Source organism: Perca flavescens, chromosome 15 (genome assembly GCF_004354835.1).
Source record: "Perca flavescens isolate YP-PL-M2 chromosome 15, PFLA_1.0, whole genome shotgun sequence".
NCBI lineage: Eukaryota > Metazoa > Chordata > Actinopteri > Perciformes > Percidae > Perca > Perca flavescens.
In genome coordinates, this window is record NC_041345.1 from 24,945,819 (window position 1) to 24,965,593 (window position 19,775).

The following is a 19,775-nucleotide window of genomic DNA, read 5'->3' on the forward strand; positions in this document are numbered from 1 at the left end:
TGTGACGTCACCCATTGGTTTGTGGAGATCTGCTACGAGTCGTCGAGTTTGCCGTTACGGGCGCAGCCATCCTGGTTGCGGATGTGACGATTGTAGATGAGGAGGAGTGAGGGAGGAGCCGTAGACTGTTGGGCGGTATCTGACTGTGACGTTAGCTGAGAGTTGGCAACGCTGCTTACACTCTACGTTACACACTTTCACTGGCAATCTGGATGCAACTGCTGCTGAAAGCTAGCCTACATAATTCAAGGTTTAAAATATATCTTTGTCCCATAGTTGTATTACATATAAGACGGGTCGCGAACTGTCAATCACATCATAACCACCCCCCCTGCTTTATCGTCGATTGTGAAATCAACAAGACCATGATTCAAAAAATGAACAACATTCTGTGTTGCAGAAGACTTAAAACTAGCGATTGAGACCATGAACTCATTATGGAAATGTTTACTGAGGTAATAAATCAAGTGAGAAGTGGGTCAATTTCCCATAGACTTCTACAGAAACCCACCTCCCTTTTGCAACCACATGTGTCGCCCCCTGCTGGAATTCAGATAGAATGCAGGTTTAAGGCACTTCCGCATTTGCAGTACTTCGCCGAACCGGATGGTTTGTCCATTAATATTAATAGTCTATAGTAGAAACCGCATGCAGACAGAGCAAATTGAAATATGGCTTTCTTCATGTTTATGCCCATTAAGCTGATGAGAGACATTGGGCTAACACAACTACTCCAAATATCAGCGGTGAAGTTTACGGGCAACAGGCTGCTGATGTGCTTTTTCACATGGCACCGGCATGTCAATCTAACAGTTGTGATTTCCATTGGATCAGAGTACTGTCACTTGGCTGCCTGCTCTGCCAATTTTCCCAGCCCTTGTCACATGACTGACTAAAGTTTTCATGATGACTATCCAAAATTCTGATATAATGGAACCAGCACTGGAATTGTTTTTTTTTTTTAAATAAAAGTAGCAGACTGAGCCTATGGGAAATGTGTATTGTATTCAGATGTTCAATTTGTTTAAAATGAACACAGATGAAATGAATATGATGTTTTATTTAGCAGAACTGCATTATGATCAGAATCAGAAATATTTTAATAATAAAAAGTATTTCTGTTACCACTTCAGGTATACAAACAACAAATAAAAACAACATATATTATCAAGACTTATATAATAAAAGTAATATATAAAATATGAAATGTACAGTGTTAATGTGCAAATATGATGTTCTATTTTATGCAATATTTCCTATATTTCTAAGCAGATTTTCTATGCTGTAACAATCCCCCCCCCCTTGGTTGGGAACCCCTGCAGAAGCCCAGACCGCCACTGCTTGTGGGTTTAGCATTCCCAAAACTAGCTCCCCGGTGCTGAGCCGCGCTGGAGGCGCTCGGAGAGCGGAGCAGCCTTCACTCCATCAGAACCGGTCTACCGACACCTGTCTGCCACATTTACCACCTCTATCAACCTGTGTGTGTGTGTGCCTGCAGCGGGAGTTATAGCGGTACTTCAGTCTTCGGGAATGAAGAACAAACCCAACCAACAGGTGAAGACCGCGGCTCCGCACCGACCGGACATGTCGAGCTTCGAGGTGACCGTCCAGCAGCTCAACGATCTGCTGACGGACGACAGCGGCTTCTACAGCTGGCCGACCGAACACTTCCACGAGGTTTACCCCAGGATCTACGTCGGCAACGCGTGAGTCGCTGTTGTGATCCAGCTTTTCATGCCGCAATTAAAACAATACATTCCCATTTAATAACCACTAATTAGGCTATATCCTGCATGCTGCGGTGATACGTTTATATTACACGGCAATTAAAGCAAACTATGGGTGTCCGAACAGAGTTATTATTATATCATGCCACAAAAGATGTAAAAAATGTATCAACCTGCAGTTAGGAATCACCAATTAAATCCTTTAAGGCACAATGATGTGTCTTTTAACAAGAACATCATGCTGTAGGATCCTAGAATAATCTAGACGTTATCAGGCAACTTAATGCCATGATTTACAGTATGGACATTATACAGTCTGTAGCCTACATATGTAGGCTTCATGTTTTATTTCCCTGTTTAACTGTGACTGTCTGCTAACAAACCATGAAGGCATGGAGGCAACTGGAGCCATGAGGGCTTTGTCAGACAGAGAGACTCGTTTAATTTTTGAAGAGGTGGAGGAATGTTATGAAAAAGCCAAATGGAGCAGAAACAGAGGGAGGCAGAGCTGGCAAGGATGGAGGATCCACAAATAGCCCAACCTGATGGTCCCCTGTTGATTTTTACAGACTCCTGCACACCTTTATCAGGCTATTTTACAGACAAAAGGAGATACCATCCTAAACAGGCTGATTGACCGACGAGGACCAATCAGGTCACACTGCAGACTGACAGTACTCACTGAATCAATCAAGTTTCATATATAATCACATCACGGCACCATAGCCCAACAATATGAACAATATATAACTTCATATACAGGAAAAACATGTTACGGATCAAAATGCACATAGTCATAATAAAGAAAAGCTGTCGGACCAGGATAAATATTTAATTATATGTGATTAAAATTTGGTTGAAGCCTATGATATATAATCTTGAATGGTCTTAAAGGGGCGTCTGTTTAGGATTGATTGGCATCTAGCGGTGATCATGGTTTCATCATGTATGGGGTAGAAATGGGGAAATTGAAACTCCAGAAGAACTCCCATATATATATATATATATATATATATATATATATATATATATATATATATATATATATATATATATATATATATATATATATATATGTGTGTGTGTGTGTGTGTGTTTGAAGGTTTAATATATATGGAATGAAACTTGAATATACAGCATTCAATGAAAAACTTGAATATATTGAATGAAATTCTGAATATGTGGAATGAAAGTCTGAATATATGGAATAAAACTTGAATATAAGGAACATAAGTCGGAATATAATGAATACAAGTTTGAATATATGGAATGAAACTTTTATTATATAAAAGTAATTAAGAGATCATTAACACCCTGGCAAATGCATGTACAGGCCAAAAATAGTACTGGTAACCATACTCAAAAACATTCTACCGATGAAGAAATGTATGTCATTCAAAATTCTCAAGTTTCAGTTCATATATTCAGACTTACATTCAATATTTTCAGACTTTCATTCAATATATTCAGACTTTTTATTCAATATATTCAGACTTTCAGTCAATATATTCAGACTTTCATTCCATATATTCAGACTTTCAGTCAATGTATTCAGACTTTCATTCAATATATTCAGACTTTCATTCCATATATTCAGACTTTCAGTAAATGTATTCAGACTTTCATTCAATATATTCAGACTTTCATCCCATATATTCGGAGTGCACCTCTAAGCCATGACTTTTTACCTGCAGTGAAAAATCCTCTTTGGTTTAGTGTTTACACTTTGCCTTGTCTTTTTCAGCTCACATCTTTCCTCGGTTTAAAAATCCGAAATGGTTCAGTATTAGCAGATTTATTTTTCTTAGATACCAACTCTGCACAACATTTCCTAACTGAGTTATTAGTATAACTTGTCACAATGCAGATTACTGGGAACAACATTTTTTACACAGTATTTTAAACCCATCACAGCTCAACATGCCCTGTCGTATGGTAAAGAATGTCAAGCTTGGAAGAGTATTGTATATTTAAGGCTTACAAGCATGCATGTTCTAAATTTGAAATGGTGAGATCTGAAAGCTTTGAAAGAGAAACTCTCCACCAGCACAGATAGTCTTGGCAGTGTATTTTCGGAGATAAAACCTCTCTAGTGCCTCCGTTATTCCGCCTGCCTTCCAAAAGGAGTCATAATGGACAGAGCAGAAGCACATGTGTCAGTCATATTGCAGCAAGCGTCCTCACAAATACCAAAATGCATCGGCACAGCTCTGTGAAGCCTAGTGAAGAGAGCATGCACCCACGCATCTCCCTCTGCTGGTGCTTTTTTTGTTTTGATGTGTCTGTCCTAGTTCCACTTTGTAGTCTGAAAGCCAGGGAGACTTTTTTTTGTGGAGGCGTGACGTACAACTAGCACCAGTGCGCAGCCACTCTATTTTTAGCTCTCTATATATAAAAAGGCAGGAGGTGCCAAGAAGTACAGCAGTTTCACAGTGAGAAGCATCAGATGTCACTTGTGTTTATTCAATGCTGAATTAACACATTGTCCACAGACAAAAAAATGGAACACCATTTTGTGTCCTACATGTGACATATTATTGCGTAGTGCAATCTTGTAACAATGTGTGAAAACCACATTTGACAAAGCCCACCTGGTATAAAAACCAACCACAGACTGTCTTCATCAACATCAAGTATCCAGCCGAGGAAGCAAAATTAGTGATTATGGTCCCTGCCGTTGTCTGCCATCAGACGGGACTAAATGGTGCGTTTACTTGAAACTAGTAAACCTCGTTGTGCGTTCAAAGTTATTGTAAAGTATCCCTTTCTCGTTTAACAGCAATTTACTGGTGAATGAAGTTATTGTTATCACGTTTTTAATAAATCATTTACATTTGACCAAGTGGCCTTAATAATAAACAAGCTGTTCCTTAATGTCGCAGACTGTCGTTTTGGGTTTCTTTTTTATTATCTTTTTTAAAATGATTGTTTCTTGCACTGGGCAGGCATCAGCACCGTTTTAAAACCGGTATCGGAAAAAAATTAGGGCTGGGCGATATGGAGAAAATCAGATATCACGATATTCTTGACCAAATACCTCGATATTGCGGCGATATTCTAGGGTTGACAATTGGTGCTTTAACAAAATATCTTCACACTTAGATTTTAGATAAATCATCAGTAATGTGGACATAACTGATGTCTAAGTGGGGAAAAGGCGAATAACAGAACAGCTAGAACAGTCTGGTAAGTTCAGAAAAGTACTTCACTTTACTATTTATTGCAGCCTTTAAAACCAAGACAACACTTATCTCATATCACGATATTACGATATCCAGAATCTAAGACGATATGATATCTAGTCTCATATCATGATATCGATATAATATCGATATATTGCCCAGCCCTAGAAAAAACCCAAACACCACCCAACCCTGCTCAGCATTAGCAGTCTGAGCGAAGTAAACGCTATGGTGTGTATTTGTTTTGCTCACCAATCCGCTGCAGGTTCGTGGCGATGAACGTGATGCGTCTCAAACGTAGGGGCATCACCCACGTCCTGAACGCCGCCGAGGGAAACTCCTTCATGCACGTCAACACCAACGCTGAGTTCTATGCCGGCTCGGGAATCACCTACCACGGCGTACCAGCCAGCGACACCGACCACTTCGACATCAGCGTTTACTTTGAAGAGGCGGCAGACTTCATAGGGAAGGCACTGGCATACAAAAATGGGAAAGGTCAGAGGATAGCAGATCTGAGATTAACTGAAGGTCATAAACCATATTGAAAAAACATAGATTTTATACTTTAACCTGTATCTTAAGTACAAGCACGCTTTAAAAATGGTCGCTGTCGGGCGAAAGCCTTGTATGTCCAAAACCCTTGCTTTTTCAGGAAATTAAAAAAGACTAATTTGAAAACATTTTATTGAGCCATTTACCTTCGACAAAGTCAGATGAAATTGCCTCATCACTGATTAAATACAGTATTTGTAAAAACCACAGACATAAAGGGTGACCAATAGCATTCATTCATGAAGAAAAATGGAGTATACAAGATTTCTGCCCGACAGCAACGATATGTAATATATGGGTGCAAAGCAAAAAAATAAATAGTTTCATATAAACTGCAGAAGGCAGTGGGACAGCTCAAGAATGATCTATGGAAACAAATGATTGATATGACTGATGTGTCACACACACACACACACACACACACACACACACACACACACACACACACACACACACACACACACACAATACGCTGACCAATCAGAGCAGACCGGGCTTTTTAGAGCGTTTAAGAGAGAGGGTGAATACAGTTATATTCAGACAGACAATACGAGAAATATTGTGAAAAATAATAAGTGGTTTTCGAACATTCAAGCATTTAAAACATGTTCTAGTAGAAACCCAAAATACAAGCATAAACATTAAAGTGAGCATACTATGGGAAAGGAGGAGATTAATATTGGACTTATGGAAACACAAAATGAATGAATTCCATTTCCAAATGAAGGTTTACATTCCTCTGTGTCTGCTGAATCTGTAAATAGGCACTGGCTTTGCCAACACTTCAGCCATAACGACTTTACAAGGTTATAATATGACAATGTTGAGCTTTTCCCCACTACCCTTGAAGTGGCCCCCCAAAAATGCAACGAATGGGGCATTAAACTCAAGTGTAATATCTCAGATACCAATGTTGTGGATTCGGTCAAACATGTGCAACGGTTGGTTTTCTTTGCTTCTGCAGGTAAAGTGTACGTTCATTGCAGGGAAGGCTACAGCCGCTCGCCTACCTTAGTCATAGCCTACCTGATGCTTCATCAGAACATGGACGTACACAGCGCTCTGGCCACGGTGCGCCACAGAAGAGAGATCGGACCCAACGACGGCTTCCTTCGGCAGCTCTGTCGCCTGAACCAGAGGCTGGCTTCTGAGGGAAACAAATGAGGCAGACGAGAAGGCAGGAAGACTGTCCGTAAGAGGGAACAAAAATATGCTTAACTGCACATCGCTCTCTTTCACTTGTTCTACACGTTTATCAAGCTGCAGATCTGTGAGGGGATGTTCTGGAGGGGAGGATAGTGGGAGAATGAAAGACATTCTCTCTTAGACTAAGGCTGACAGCACCGAGTGTATGTATTGTACAAAATAATACATCTTAATGTACACACACACACACACACACACACACACACACACACACACACACACACACACACACACAAATCTGTGACACATACGTACAGTGTTTTAATTGTGCTCAAACAAACGACGCCATGTTCTGATCATACATACATGTGATAGGGCTGCTCGATTATGGAAACCATAATCACAATTATTTTGGTGAATACTGAAGTCGCGATTATTTAACGCGATTCCTCATTGACTTTTGGAAAGATATTGCATTTATTGAACTTAAAAAACAACCGTAAAACAGTTAAACAAATCAACAGTAAAAGCACCTTGAACTTAATTACTTTTCCGGTTGAACTTTTTGAACCATCAGAACACAAGACAAAATAAGAGTTTACTTGCAAAACGCAATGTGCGAAAAATAATTGTTTTTCTCAATTACATTGTTTTTGTGATCGTTAGGAGCCAAAATCAAAATGTTATGAATTACACAGCCCTACATTGTGAGGTTAATATCCAGGTGCACTGCATTCACCAGGGGTCTCATATATAAACTTGGCATATGCATAAAACGGGGCTGAAAACGTGTGTGCGCCACTTCCCACGCAAAGGTTGTGATTTATAAAAAACTAACTTGACGGGAGAATGTGCGGTCCTCCACGCAAACTCTGACCCACGCGTACACACATTTTGGAGACAATGGGAATTGGCGATGCAGATGGTGAGGTGGTGAACTGATGTCAGACTGCAGAAAGTACATGTTGGAATAACGATAACCTGTAATATTTTCAAGTATTTATGTCTCACGCACATTTTTTCACTCCATATCATCCACGTTATCATGAAGATTAAATCCAGCAGTGTTATTTGTGCTCCTGCTGGATTTTACAAGGTGTTTCTGGAACTATTATCAATTGTTCCAGAAACACCTTGTAAAATCCAACTTAAATCTTGAATAAAACATTTTTCTTAATATTTAATCGCTGCTGTCTCACCGTCACATTGTCCGCTACGGAGCGCAGGACGAGGAGATGGCCCGACCCGGAATACAGGATAGCATCAAATACCCTAGCATTAGATAACTGCAGAACACAGTGTAAATAACTAAATATCTGTCTTTAATACCGTGCATAAATCATCAAACGTCAAAGTCGGAAAATACAGCCGTTAAGCTCTCGCGCAATCGTTACCCTTAATGTCCTCGTTATCAGTCCGAACTTTAATACAGTTTGTGACAAAACCTGCATGAAGAAAAGTGGGTTTGCCTATTAGACTTCCATCTTAAAATTGTATCTCGGGGTGGGGGATACCACTAGTTGATGCTGTGATTTTGGCAAGCCAATGGAAGAATCAGGAGAGAAAGAGACTTCAGGGACCATGACGGTGACTGGCTAATATGCCAATTTAAATTCCCTAAAGCTGAGCTCTTGGATCTATGTACTGAATTGGGTCCAGTAGAGAGGGGAACACGCCGGAACCGTGCCAACCCGGTCCAAATACAGGTCCTCGCCACTCTGGGGAAACTGGCTGTTTTCAGAGGGAAATGGCTGGGTTTTATATAAATATTATAATCTTCAACTTCATCAGTAAGGCTCATTTGGATATAATGTATAGTTCTGTTAAATTTAGGTCTGATATATCGAAGATGTCCCAGAGTGCCGTAATGCCTGCCGTTTTGGACGGTATTATTAATATATGTAGTCTATAGATCAGGGTTCCATACACTGCGAGAACAGGCCGAAATTATAGTTCAATTTGCAGCAATTCCCGAGCGTTAAAGAAGTTTTTTGCTTTTTCCCCGTCAGTCGTCATGATTCAGCCTAACGAAGAACTGCCGCCAGGGTCATTAACATACTGATCAGCATTCATGAGGTGCTTTGCGTTGACTATTTATGGTTACAACTGGGCGTGTACAGGGAGGGATAAGAGGCTGATCCACGTGGTCACATATACCGTATATTCAGGGTACTATGAAAGGATGATATATCTTTTGTTTAGTATGTTTTAGAAAACGGCACAATCTTTGACTATATATATATATATATATATATATATATATATATATATATATATATATATATATATATATATATATATATATGTCTAGACGACTGAAACAGCAAAAGAAACAAGGAATAGTTTGGCATTTTGGGGAAATAATTTTTTTTTTCATTATTAATCACTTTGTTGCCAAGACTTAGGTATAAAGATTGATGCGACTCTCATGTCTGTGCCAGCCCCCGCTTAGCTTAGCATAGCTCAAGGGAAATGGTGGGAATGCAGAGTTTATAGTGTGTAATGTCATGAATAATGGATGGGCTGTGTACTGCTGTGTGTGACCGCCATCTTCTGAATATGTATTCAACTTACACACATGGATAAAAAGCGGTGGAAATTGGAGTTTTTAAATCGGGCCCTGGCTGGTGATGGCAAAAATGAAACCTCCAAGCTGCAATCTTGGTTTAAAGAAAAAGGGCAGCTATTTCTGGCTGTTTCAGGTCTTTGTGCTAAGCTAGCTGTAGCTTCATATTTAATGTACAGACATGAGTGTGGTATCCATCTTCTCATCTAACTCTTGGTAAGTCAATTTCCCCAAAACAACCATTTCCTTTAATCAGCTTTGGGAGAGGGCATGTCACACAGTCTTACATCAGACAAGTTAACATTATTGCCCACCCAACATTTGCATGGAGCTCTTCTCATTCTATACACCTGTCATGTAGTGAGGGCACAGGACCTGTGACATCATGCCAAATGGTCCAGTGAGTGGAACCAAGCCACTTAAACCTCCAATTGTAATTTCAGCACTGCCAGAAAGTGAGATTTGTTTGCCAGTAACTTGCACATTATCGGAGAACTTCACAGTCAACACCTTTTGCACATTAGTGTGTAAACATTTGTGTGTTTTTGTCAGAGTTTATGCAGTTTTATATTGTACAGCAGCATGCTTTGTAATACAAGTGTGAGCCAAAATGTTTATATTCCTTGGTTAGAACAGCTATGTGTCTAAATGCATTTACGGAGTCATATTGTGCATTATTGTTATCTGTCACAACGTGCATTATTAAGCCTGTAACTTGTGAACCATCATGTGCATTACTGAGTAGTGTGATGTATTGGTCATGTCAGCAGACTTTCATTGAGTGCCACAGATTATGAGACTGCTTATATGAATTGCACTTTATCTAATGACACTGGTGATTGTTGTTGTTCTCTTTTTCGTACATTCAGTAATAAACTGAAGATGACACGACTGAGTTTCTTAAAACAAACTATTGATAATTGCAGGTTGCTATTGATGTTTTCTCAAAATTCTACGGTTTTAAAATAACTTTAACCTTGTGTCATTTCCACCGAGTCTCTGACTGGAGCGGAAAATCAATGGAGCAAAAGTTCTTTTACTGGGGAAATATCGCCATTCATTCTGTAAACTCTTACGGAAAATTGCTTTCAAGATTAGTAAAGCTGTTAAAGCCAAATTCCTACACTACCTATGTTATGTAACTTAAAAATAGTCACCAATCAGACAATGTTTGCCTCTTTTTAGATGGCAGAAGTGAAATAGAGTTATCAACATTTGTTGTGTTCTGGTTTCAGAATGATAAAGATAGTTGGAGAACAAATTAAATACAACACAGGAAGTCGGTTCTACAGGATGATTCTGTTCCTTGGCAACTATCATGTTTTTCCCAAATTATGTACTGATCTTTAAGCATTCTATTATGAAATGGTTTGCAAAATAGTGCATCTGGCTGCCGTAAAGGGAGCACGTTTGGGCTGAGCCCCGAATGTTTACAGCGCCTGGCTCTGCCCCTGCTGAGTTCCAGATTGTTGACCGAGGCCACCGTCTTTTGTCCTGTCTGATAGGAGTTCACTAAACAGTAGGTTACTTCTCTATTTAAACACGTATAATAGATGTTAGTAAGCACTTTGTCCTGTAGAGGGAGCAGTCAGACTACTATAGTTGTACTAGTGCTAAGATCAGCGCTGCATCACCAATTGCAAGTTCCATCAGCATCACAATATTGTAAAAATACTAGAAGCTTCAATTACTTGTGCATATTAGTTGCATCGTGGGAAGTGTAGTATGTAGTGTTTATAGGGGTTAACCCAAACGAGCTGCGGAGACGTCCACCTTTAAATACCTGGGGCTGCACATCTCCAACGACGTGACGTAGGCAACCAACATCATAAACCGGACCGGCTTCAGCCCTGTTCTGACCTCCTTTTACCGGTGTGCGGTGGAGAGCACACACCGACATCCTCCATCACTGTCTGGTATGGAAACTGCTCTGCGCCTGACAGCAAGGCGCTGCAACCAGTAGTTTAAACTGCTCGGAAAATAACAAACAGCAGCGTCCCTTCCTTGGAGGACATTTACATCAACAGGTGCAGAAGCAGGGCTTCAGGTATCATGAAGGATCATAGTAGATAGTAGTGTTTACTTTATCGTGATTACCACACCACAATTCTTCAGAATATATAAATATATATATATATATATATATATATATATATATATAGTCACTGCAATGACAGTTATTTGGTCAGTTATTTGAAAAAGACATGGACATCATTAATAAATCAGAACTCATGATTTAAATACCTTAATTGATGCATTAATGAACGTATTGTTCCTGCTTGAAGTCCTGCATGAGATACTATGAATCCTTGTACCTTACTGATAGTTCATTAAGTACTATATGAATGAATTCATGCTTTGATGCACCACTATTATAAAGAGTTACCGAAAAAGATTTGATTTTAGCATGCTGCTGTCTAATACAACCACTACAAATGTCTGAGCTGTAGCGATGGACTTTATGCTGAAGCCTCATAACCAGTGTTCTGATCTACATACAACCCACAAAGCAAATGTTTAAAAAAAGTCTCTTTGAAAGTTGTCAGCACCCTCAACGTGGTGGATGGTTCGCCATCAAAACAAACACCATTCACTGGTACTGTTCCAGCCCCTCTATTGCTTCCCTCTTAATCCCTAACATTCTGCCAAGAGGTCTTTTAGAAGGCGTGTGTGTGTGTGTGTGTGTGTGAGAGAGAGAGACAGAGAGAGAGAGCGAGAGAGAGGTCTTTGAGTCTCTCTCTCCCTCCCTCCCTCTCCATCTGTGTCCTGGTCTGAAGCATGGAGTTGACGCAAGGTCATGTCTGTTAGCAGACGAGGGTAAAACTCCGTTACATAACACCAGTCTGCATGAATGAATCCATGGGGGCTGGGGCAGCCGTGTGAGGGTTTGGATGGAGTCCGGTGTGTGTGTGTGTGTGTGTAATGAAGGCACCATGTAGATCCTCTGTATTTGTTTATAACTGGTGAGCTATATTTCAGCCTCTTAAAGCCATTGACATATATACAATGGACCAATAGACCCCGTTGCTCTGGACGGAGACCAGTGAAGGATATTAGAAGCACTTTTCCGGTGATCTCTTGCTTTACTGCGCAGCCTCCAAATGACAGAGACAATGTAAATGTGACGTGAGCAACGTGTCTGAAAGTTGTAAGTCTTCTGGTAGCTGTGACAAGAGAAATCTCAATCATTCCCAATCTTACAGAGACGGAGAGTGTAGGTATATGTAAGGAGATAACCTAAGCACAGGCTAATTATTGCTAACTAACATGCTAGTTAACATTAGTAATTAAACCTAAACAGCTAATGTAGTCGAAATTGCCTGCGAGCTTCTCCTGTACTATACGGTAATTCCTCTACTGTGCGACAGTGAGTCACTTGGTTATGACCCAATCGTTAGCTTATTTTTACAAAAACGTCTGCTACGGAGCCATAACGTGAGGTACAAGGTAATGGAGCCTTTTATACATTGTCGTGTTTCTTTAGAAATAAACAATGGACAAATATAGTCTTTAAACGCTTCAGATGTAAAGTTATTCGCAGTCAAGTGATGTAAAAAAAAATGGCGGTCAGTGGAATGCTAACAAGAGGTGGTAAATCGGAGGTTGGCGTTCTGAAGCGAAGCTTACCCCCTTGCTTAAAGCTCTAGCTGAGCCCACCGGTGGCTCCGTCACTACAAACTCAATCTGTGCAGCCAAACGTTCAAACCGGTCCCACCTCACTAACTAACACGTTATATCTAATCTGTTTAATTTGCTCTCAAACCAACCAGGGGAGGCTTCAGTTGAATTTGTGAGCTTTTAAAAACGTGCTGCTAGGCAGGTGTTTGTTACCTTTGGACAGAGTCAGGCTCGCTGTTTCCAGTTTTTATGCTAAGCTAACTGGCTGCTTCATATTTACCATACAGACACGAGTCTTGGCCAGAAATAGAATAAGTGTATTTCCTACAATGTCAAGCTGTTCCTTTAAGGGGAAACAAAAGGGGAAAACTAGAGGATTAGCAACATTATTTTTGAGCATTTCAGTAGATAATGGGTTTTGTCCCATTAAGGATCTAACTTCAGATAACGTACTGATCTCAGATGAGGGATAATAATTTTGTTTTACCAACTGCAAACATGATGATAAAACATGTTTTGTAATTAAATCCTGTGTTCTTAGGATAGCAGCATGGGAATCAGATGGGTGAAAGTATGTGCTCTACTTTGGATAACAGGGGGAAACAATTATAAGGAAATAAATATATATAGGAATGGAATGTCAGTATATATGAACATCATCATCAAAACTTACTGTTCTATTTTTAGAGCCTTGCTGAAAGCCCTTTTTCTTTAGTGGAGGGGAACAATCTGTAATGGATGACACACACACACACACACACACACACACACACACACACACACACACACACACACACACACACACACACACACACACACACACACACACACACACACACACACACACACACACACACACACACACACACGTCTGCTCTGTACCAGCTGTGCCCTTCTGTGTTTTTTGGAAGGGGATGGAAGTGTTACATCATTTACCTCCAACATCGCTAAAACTAAATTGACATCGAGTGGCTTTTATGACTTTCAGAGTGTGAAATAATTTTCAGTCAGTTTCTAAATTTAGAAAAATTGAACCATAAAAACCCATGGACTGTGCACACCGTATACGGTACAGTTATTGGGAGCATTACATTAAATATTGTTTTTTAATTCCATATACAGTAGCAAATGGCATGCATGCCTTTGCTACTTAAAACTACTTTATACCTTTTCATGGTTGTTTTTCTAGTCCCGTTTGCCAGACCTATCTCCACACCGCAGTGGAGTAAGGTCTGGCTACACCACACATTCTGGGATAGGAGCAAAAAACGCTCTGGGTTGTTTCCATTCCTTTAAACCAATCACAATCGTCTTGGGCGGCACTGAGCTCTGGACGCAGTGACACTGGCTCTGCAAAATAGTCTCAGGAAGGAACTTGTTTTGGTGGAACATTTGCATCCCGCAAAAGAAAACGCCACATACAATATTAAATATAGTTAACTGTTCACACAATACAGTAACGTAAGCTATTTAAATGAGCTAGATACATGGTTAAACCTCATTTGCTCTTACCAGTGTATTGGTTTCACGAAAAAAATTGAGTTTTGCAAGACGAGGGACATCCGGCGACAGATGTTCAGGCGATTATCCGGTAAATGAATCCTGAACTGAAGTCGTCGATCAAGACTAGGTTTCGTCTAACCAAACACCTTTGGGATGAACGGAAACTGCGAGTCAGGCCTCATCGCCCAACGTCAGTGTTGGACTTCAGCAATCTCAGAACCTGTTGGTTTTAGCCGACGATTTAGCCTCTGGGTGCAACGGCCAATATTCCGGGGGATCCAGAGTATAGCCAGCTGATATCCAGGCCAATGCTTCCTCTTCCATGCGTTGGTTATTGTTTACAGTAGTTATAAGCAACTTGAGACGCGAGAATGGAGTTAAGAGGCGATGTCTACGACCACATTGTTTCTCTGCATACGCAGATACATTTTTTAAAGCTACCTCGTTAGACAATAGCCGATGGGTTCCGAGATTGCATTTCGGCCAATGTGTTCCGCCTCTTTTCCTCTAATATTAGTTGTGTTTAGTTAGTGTAAGAAGGCTACATATGGCCTGCCGTTTTTGGAGCAGCAGCTTCCACTTAAAAGGAGATTTCAGGTCGATTTCAACACTTAGCTCTGTCGTTTGTAAATTTGGAGTGCTGTCAGTAGCGAGAAAAACGAAAACAATCGGTGTTGCCTACACCGTGTTATCCTCCTGCTACAGTTTGCACCCAGGAGGCTGAAACAGGGCACGCTTTAAACATGATTTTAGCCTCTTAACATGTTCAAAATGTCATTAAAAGTGCCAAGACGAGTGCTTCGGGACCGTCTACAAACTACAACACCGAAAAGAGATGTAAAAATATTTTCAAAAATAGGCATATGCTTATTTATTTTAAAAGCAAGTGCTGCAGTACAACTAGCAGGATAGAAGTTATAACTGAGGTAAGTTTGGAGGCACTACCTTATTTAATCATTAAAGTAATAAATATTTTTGTTGTATCTCTTTTTGGTGTTGTAGTTTGTAGACGGTCCCTAAGTCTTGCCGTTTCAACACTGGAACTAAACAGAGATATGAATTAGCACAACTTGTATACATTTCTTCACATCTACTGCAGTCAGATTCACTGTGTTCACTCAGAAGGAATCACTTCACATGGCTAGACATCTCGAACATGTTACGAGGCTAAAAGCCTCCTGGGTGCTAACTGTAGCAGGAGGATAACACGCTGTAGGCAACACACGATTGTTTTCGTGTTTCTCACTACTGACAACACTCCAAATTTAAATAATGAATAATTAATAAATATGTGCAGCATTAATACAATCAAATAATTAATACAATGTAAATAAAATCAATGCGACATGATTAGATACGTTCTCAAATCAGTTTCTCATTTTAAGTGCTACAGCACCCTGAAAAGACAATCTCTCAGATGTACTTTATTTGATCGACCGATGAAACGTGCGAGGCCGTTGTTGGGGCTGCGGAGCGTACTGAAAGTCAGATTCTCATGCAGCTGCACAAAAGGTAACGTAGGCAAATTGATATCAAATAATTTTATAATGTTGAAAATGAATGTCACATAGCCACAAACACAAACAGCTTTGAGCCACTGAGATGCCATTCTCTGATTGTGCCATGAATGATTTGTCACAGAAAAACAAGACATACAACAACCGTGCCCATTACAAACCCCCGAAAACAGCGTTATGAAATACACTATCAAACTCTCGTCGGGGGGTGCTTCAACCTCACTCAGCTTTACATTCAACACTGTGCTGTGCCAAAAGATTACGGCTGCTTCGCAAACCGGAAACAGCCCACTGCGTGTGCAGGGCCTCAGATGATGTCGCTCAGATATATGCTAATTAGGGCCGGGTTGTGTGCTACTGCAACAAGTCACTGTGAAAGGGAGCTGCAGGAAGCAAAGAAGAAAAACAAGAGAGGACATCGTCGTCATGGGAATATTAGTTTGGGACGTTGGGGGTCCTAAACCTTTCTTGTTCAAGGCACAACGTACTGGCCTGTAATAAAGAACACATATAGAAGTGTGTGATTGCATATTTGCACTTGAGGAGATTTGAAGGCTCAAAGAAGATAACGTCTCTCTTCAAAGCTGTTTCTTGGGGGCTGGAGCACACGCAGCAAAGGGCAACAGGTTTGGATTCGAACCTGCGCCCCCCCCCCCTCGGCAACACATTTTGAGCGTTTTCTTTTTTCAGGCTTGGACCAGGATCTTCAAACTGAATTGTTCCAACAAAAACTATTAAAGCCGCCAGTTTTTATTCAAAGAATTGGGGGCCACATTTGAATCCTTCTTAGACCACTGTTGGGTCCTGTTCCATATTTTGCCTGGCAACCGCTGGTGACTTTCTTTTGCTTTAAACTGAGCACTCTGCCTCCTGTAGCCTACACTGGCACAAAGCAGTTCTTTTGTTTTCAATTTTGTTTCGTTTCTTCCCTCGATGGTGAGCCTTTTCTTTCCCATCAAAAGCAAATATTCTTGTCACGCCATTGAGATTAATATATGGCAGATTTATACATCGCAACATGAGCCCTGGTCTAAGGTCAGATTTGGCCAAGTCTAAAAGGCTTAGGTCAGGGCATGGGGGGTGTTGTTTTCTATTGACCCAGATCAGGAGGAGTATGAACTTAGCAAGCGATACAGCCCAAGCAACTGTGGAAACACAACGTTCAACCCCTATCCCCACACCAATAATTTTCAAACAGTCCTAAAGAAAATCAAATGTATTCATTGTGAAAGTATTAAGTGAAACTGTACTTGAAATGTACTGTTCTGTGAGGTTAGCGATAGTTTCTTTAGAGGAAATGACACCCCTTCTATGGGACTGTGGCCCATTGGTCCACCTTACCCAGTATGAGAGTGGGATCAGCCATCAGACTAAGCAATGTGCATGCTAAGAGTTTGAAGAAAACAATATGTTGATTTGTCATGTGTGAACATGAGCTGTCGAGGAAGCCCTGTGGCTGGTTCTTCATCCGCAGGACACACAACGTAATTTGTGTGAAGAAATCATGTTTGTAGACAAGCGAATTGCTTCAACGTGGGAGCAAATACAACAACAACATGTTGATTTCCAATTCCAGATTCAGTTCCAGCTAATCATATGCCAAAAAGCTATGCTCCCTGAACCTGAATTGACATTAAACTACCACATGATAAGGGGTGTAATTTGTTCTGTTTACGTATTACAAGTAGCAGCTGATTAGCGAGTTAGCTGCGGCTCCTCTAATCGCCGATAGAAACGATTGCGTCTTGTAGGAAAAACTACGAGAACATTTCAAGGCTCAAAAACAAAGTGAGTACTAGGGTATGTTTCCAGCGTCTCAGCCAATCACAGGCAGCGGTGGTGGAGGCTGACAAAAAAGGCGGAAAAACCCAAACGCAGGCTTCAAAACTTCAGAAAAATCTACAGTATGAATCCAAACCACTTGCAAATTTGTGTTCCTTAAAAGGTTATACTTGGAATAACGCAAGTCGCCTATGATAACATAGCGTATATTAAAGAACTAGCATACACATTGCAGAGCTAGCGCTAGTGCCAAAACTCTCATCAGATAATGTAATGTGACCAATGGGCCTATTCCTTAAAAATGATTTTGTAGTGTTTTTATGAATGTATAACACATTTCATTACAGATTATAACACCATAATAAGGCAACTAAACAAGTTCAAATGCTAAATCTGATTATATTTCCCAGAAATGGAAAAGTAGGCTGTTTTCAGCTGGGCTGACGGTGATTCAAACCCTGGCCACTGGGTGACATTTGAGAACTAGCTACGACACCAACGATGTTCCGAAAATGCACATACAGCCATTTTATCACAGTGAAGCATCAACACAGATAGACAGACATTCACTTACCAAGAAAATCAGATGCAAATTAATAATCACATAATAAAAAAATCAAAACAAAGTCACTTCATCTCTCGCTTTAGATCGCTCGGGTCTTCGGTCCTTGCACCACAAGTCTTTTATGAACATACTATACTAAAGAAAAAGGACTTCTCAGTAGCAGTCTGTCACACACTCAAGGTTTTTTAACCCTAACCCCCCCACTAGCAAACGCATCCACCCTTAGCCTTAGCAGAACAACGAACACTTGGTGCACAACGAAAGCAACATCGACAACATCAAGAACAACATGAGTGTGGAACTTCACATCGTGTCTTTAATCGTACAATTTCAGTATTTTACATTCCACGTGTGGACATATTCCTGCAGGGATCGTTGACCATCTCCACACCAAAGGGTGCTAGCATGAGTTGGGGCAGGTTTCTTTGGGTGTGTGTGTGTGGGAAGGAAGGAGGAGTTGCATAATAAGAGGACAGAGTGAAATAAATACAGAAAGGGTACTGGAGGGGGGGGGGAATAGAAGTGGAAGGACGGGAAAAAAAAGATATGGGGGAGAGGATGTTGTTGATTTACGGATGTTTTCCCTGGGTACGTAATAAAAGTAATAGAAGTAGTTTATTCGTTGAAAAGAGTTGCATGACTGTCGAACTGCTTCGGAGTGGTTGTTATAGTTTTGTGCCATGCTGCAGCAGCAGCAGAGCTTAGCATCAAGTTCACATTTTAGTTTTATTGTAAACGGAAAATAAATCTTAACCCTAACTTTAATCTCAGAGACATTTAGCGAGAGAGAGAGAGAGAGAGAGAGAGAGTCAGAGAACACAATTCTGTGGTCTCTGTGCGGAACTTTTCGGTTTAATTTTGTAGCTCGGCTAGGAAATGTGGAAAGGGATACAGGGTGTACCTGGTCGTGGCTAGAAGTGATACAGCTACGGCTGGAAGTTATGCAAAATCTAACCTTATTTAATAATAATATGATCTTCATACTTTCACCCAGGAAACGCGTGGTCGTTCCACGGGAGTGTTTGATTCCAAACCCTAATCTTTCCCATAAACTTCTAGTCGTTTTGGTGCCTAAACTTAACTGTTGACGCACTAGCTGTACCCCTTCTAGCCTCAACCGGTGGCGTGGTGTCGGTTTTAGAATCTCTGGCTTTGGCTGCAAAATTGCACCGTGTACCACCACCAAGGCTATGCTCAAACACGGAGAGCAAATCAAGTTTTCTAGTAGTTTTCTTTTCCTATATATATATATATATATATATATATATATCCCTTATAGGAAAAGAAAAAGAAAAAAAACTTTCATAAATGCCTTCTCTCATGAATGCACTTGCAAGGAGGCAATGAAGCCATAAAAGTTGGAATGAGCACTCCATGTCTTTAGTTTGTTGAAGCATCTCAAGTCGTCGGTCATGCGGAAAACGCGTTCTTCGTCACCGTGTGCCGGGTGGCCTTGTCGCTATGACAACAAGGTCATATAGACAGTAAACGAACATAGTGTCCAAGCTGATTTATCCCATCAGATGAAGCACTAATGGGATTCGCCTGCTGTCTGAACATAGCATTGTCATAGCTAGCGGTGATGTCCAGGTTCAAAATGGCTTTTAAGTGAGG

The 19,775-nt window shown here is 40.6% G+C and overlaps 1 protein-coding gene across 1 annotated transcript; it reads left to right on the forward strand.

Annotated features, from left to right (window-relative positions):
* The first annotated feature begins 1,372 nt into the window (after positions 1 to 1,372).
* LOC114570035 (dual specificity protein phosphatase 3) lies at positions 1,373 to 7,433 on the forward strand. Its single transcript, XM_028600232.1, has 3 exons — positions 1,373 to 1,706; positions 5,175 to 5,407; positions 6,429 to 7,433. The coding sequence occupies exons 1-3, from the start codon at positions 1,531 to 1,533 to the stop codon at positions 6,626 to 6,628; spliced, it is 609 nt and encodes a 202-aa protein (XP_028456033.1). The 5' UTR covers positions 1,373 to 1,530; the 3' UTR covers positions 6,629 to 7,433.
* The last annotated feature ends 12,342 nt before the right edge of the window (positions 7,434 to 19,775 follow it).

What these genes read in the sequence shown, in the direction of transcription:
- LOC114570035 (XM_028600232.1), top strand. Translation starts at nt 1,531, where the DNA reads ATGAAGAACAAACCCAACCAACAGGTGAAGACCGCGGCTCCGCACCGA. An exon ending in AGGATCTACGTCGGCAACGC is followed by an intron (nt 1,707 to 5,174) that starts GTGAGTCGCTGT and finishes AATCCGCTGCAG; the next exon opens with GTTCGTGGCGATGAACGTGA. An exon ending in GGCATACAAAAATGGGAAAG is followed by an intron (nt 5,408 to 6,428) that starts GTCAGAGGATAG and finishes TTGCTTCTGCAG; the next exon opens with GTAAAGTGTACGTTCATTGC.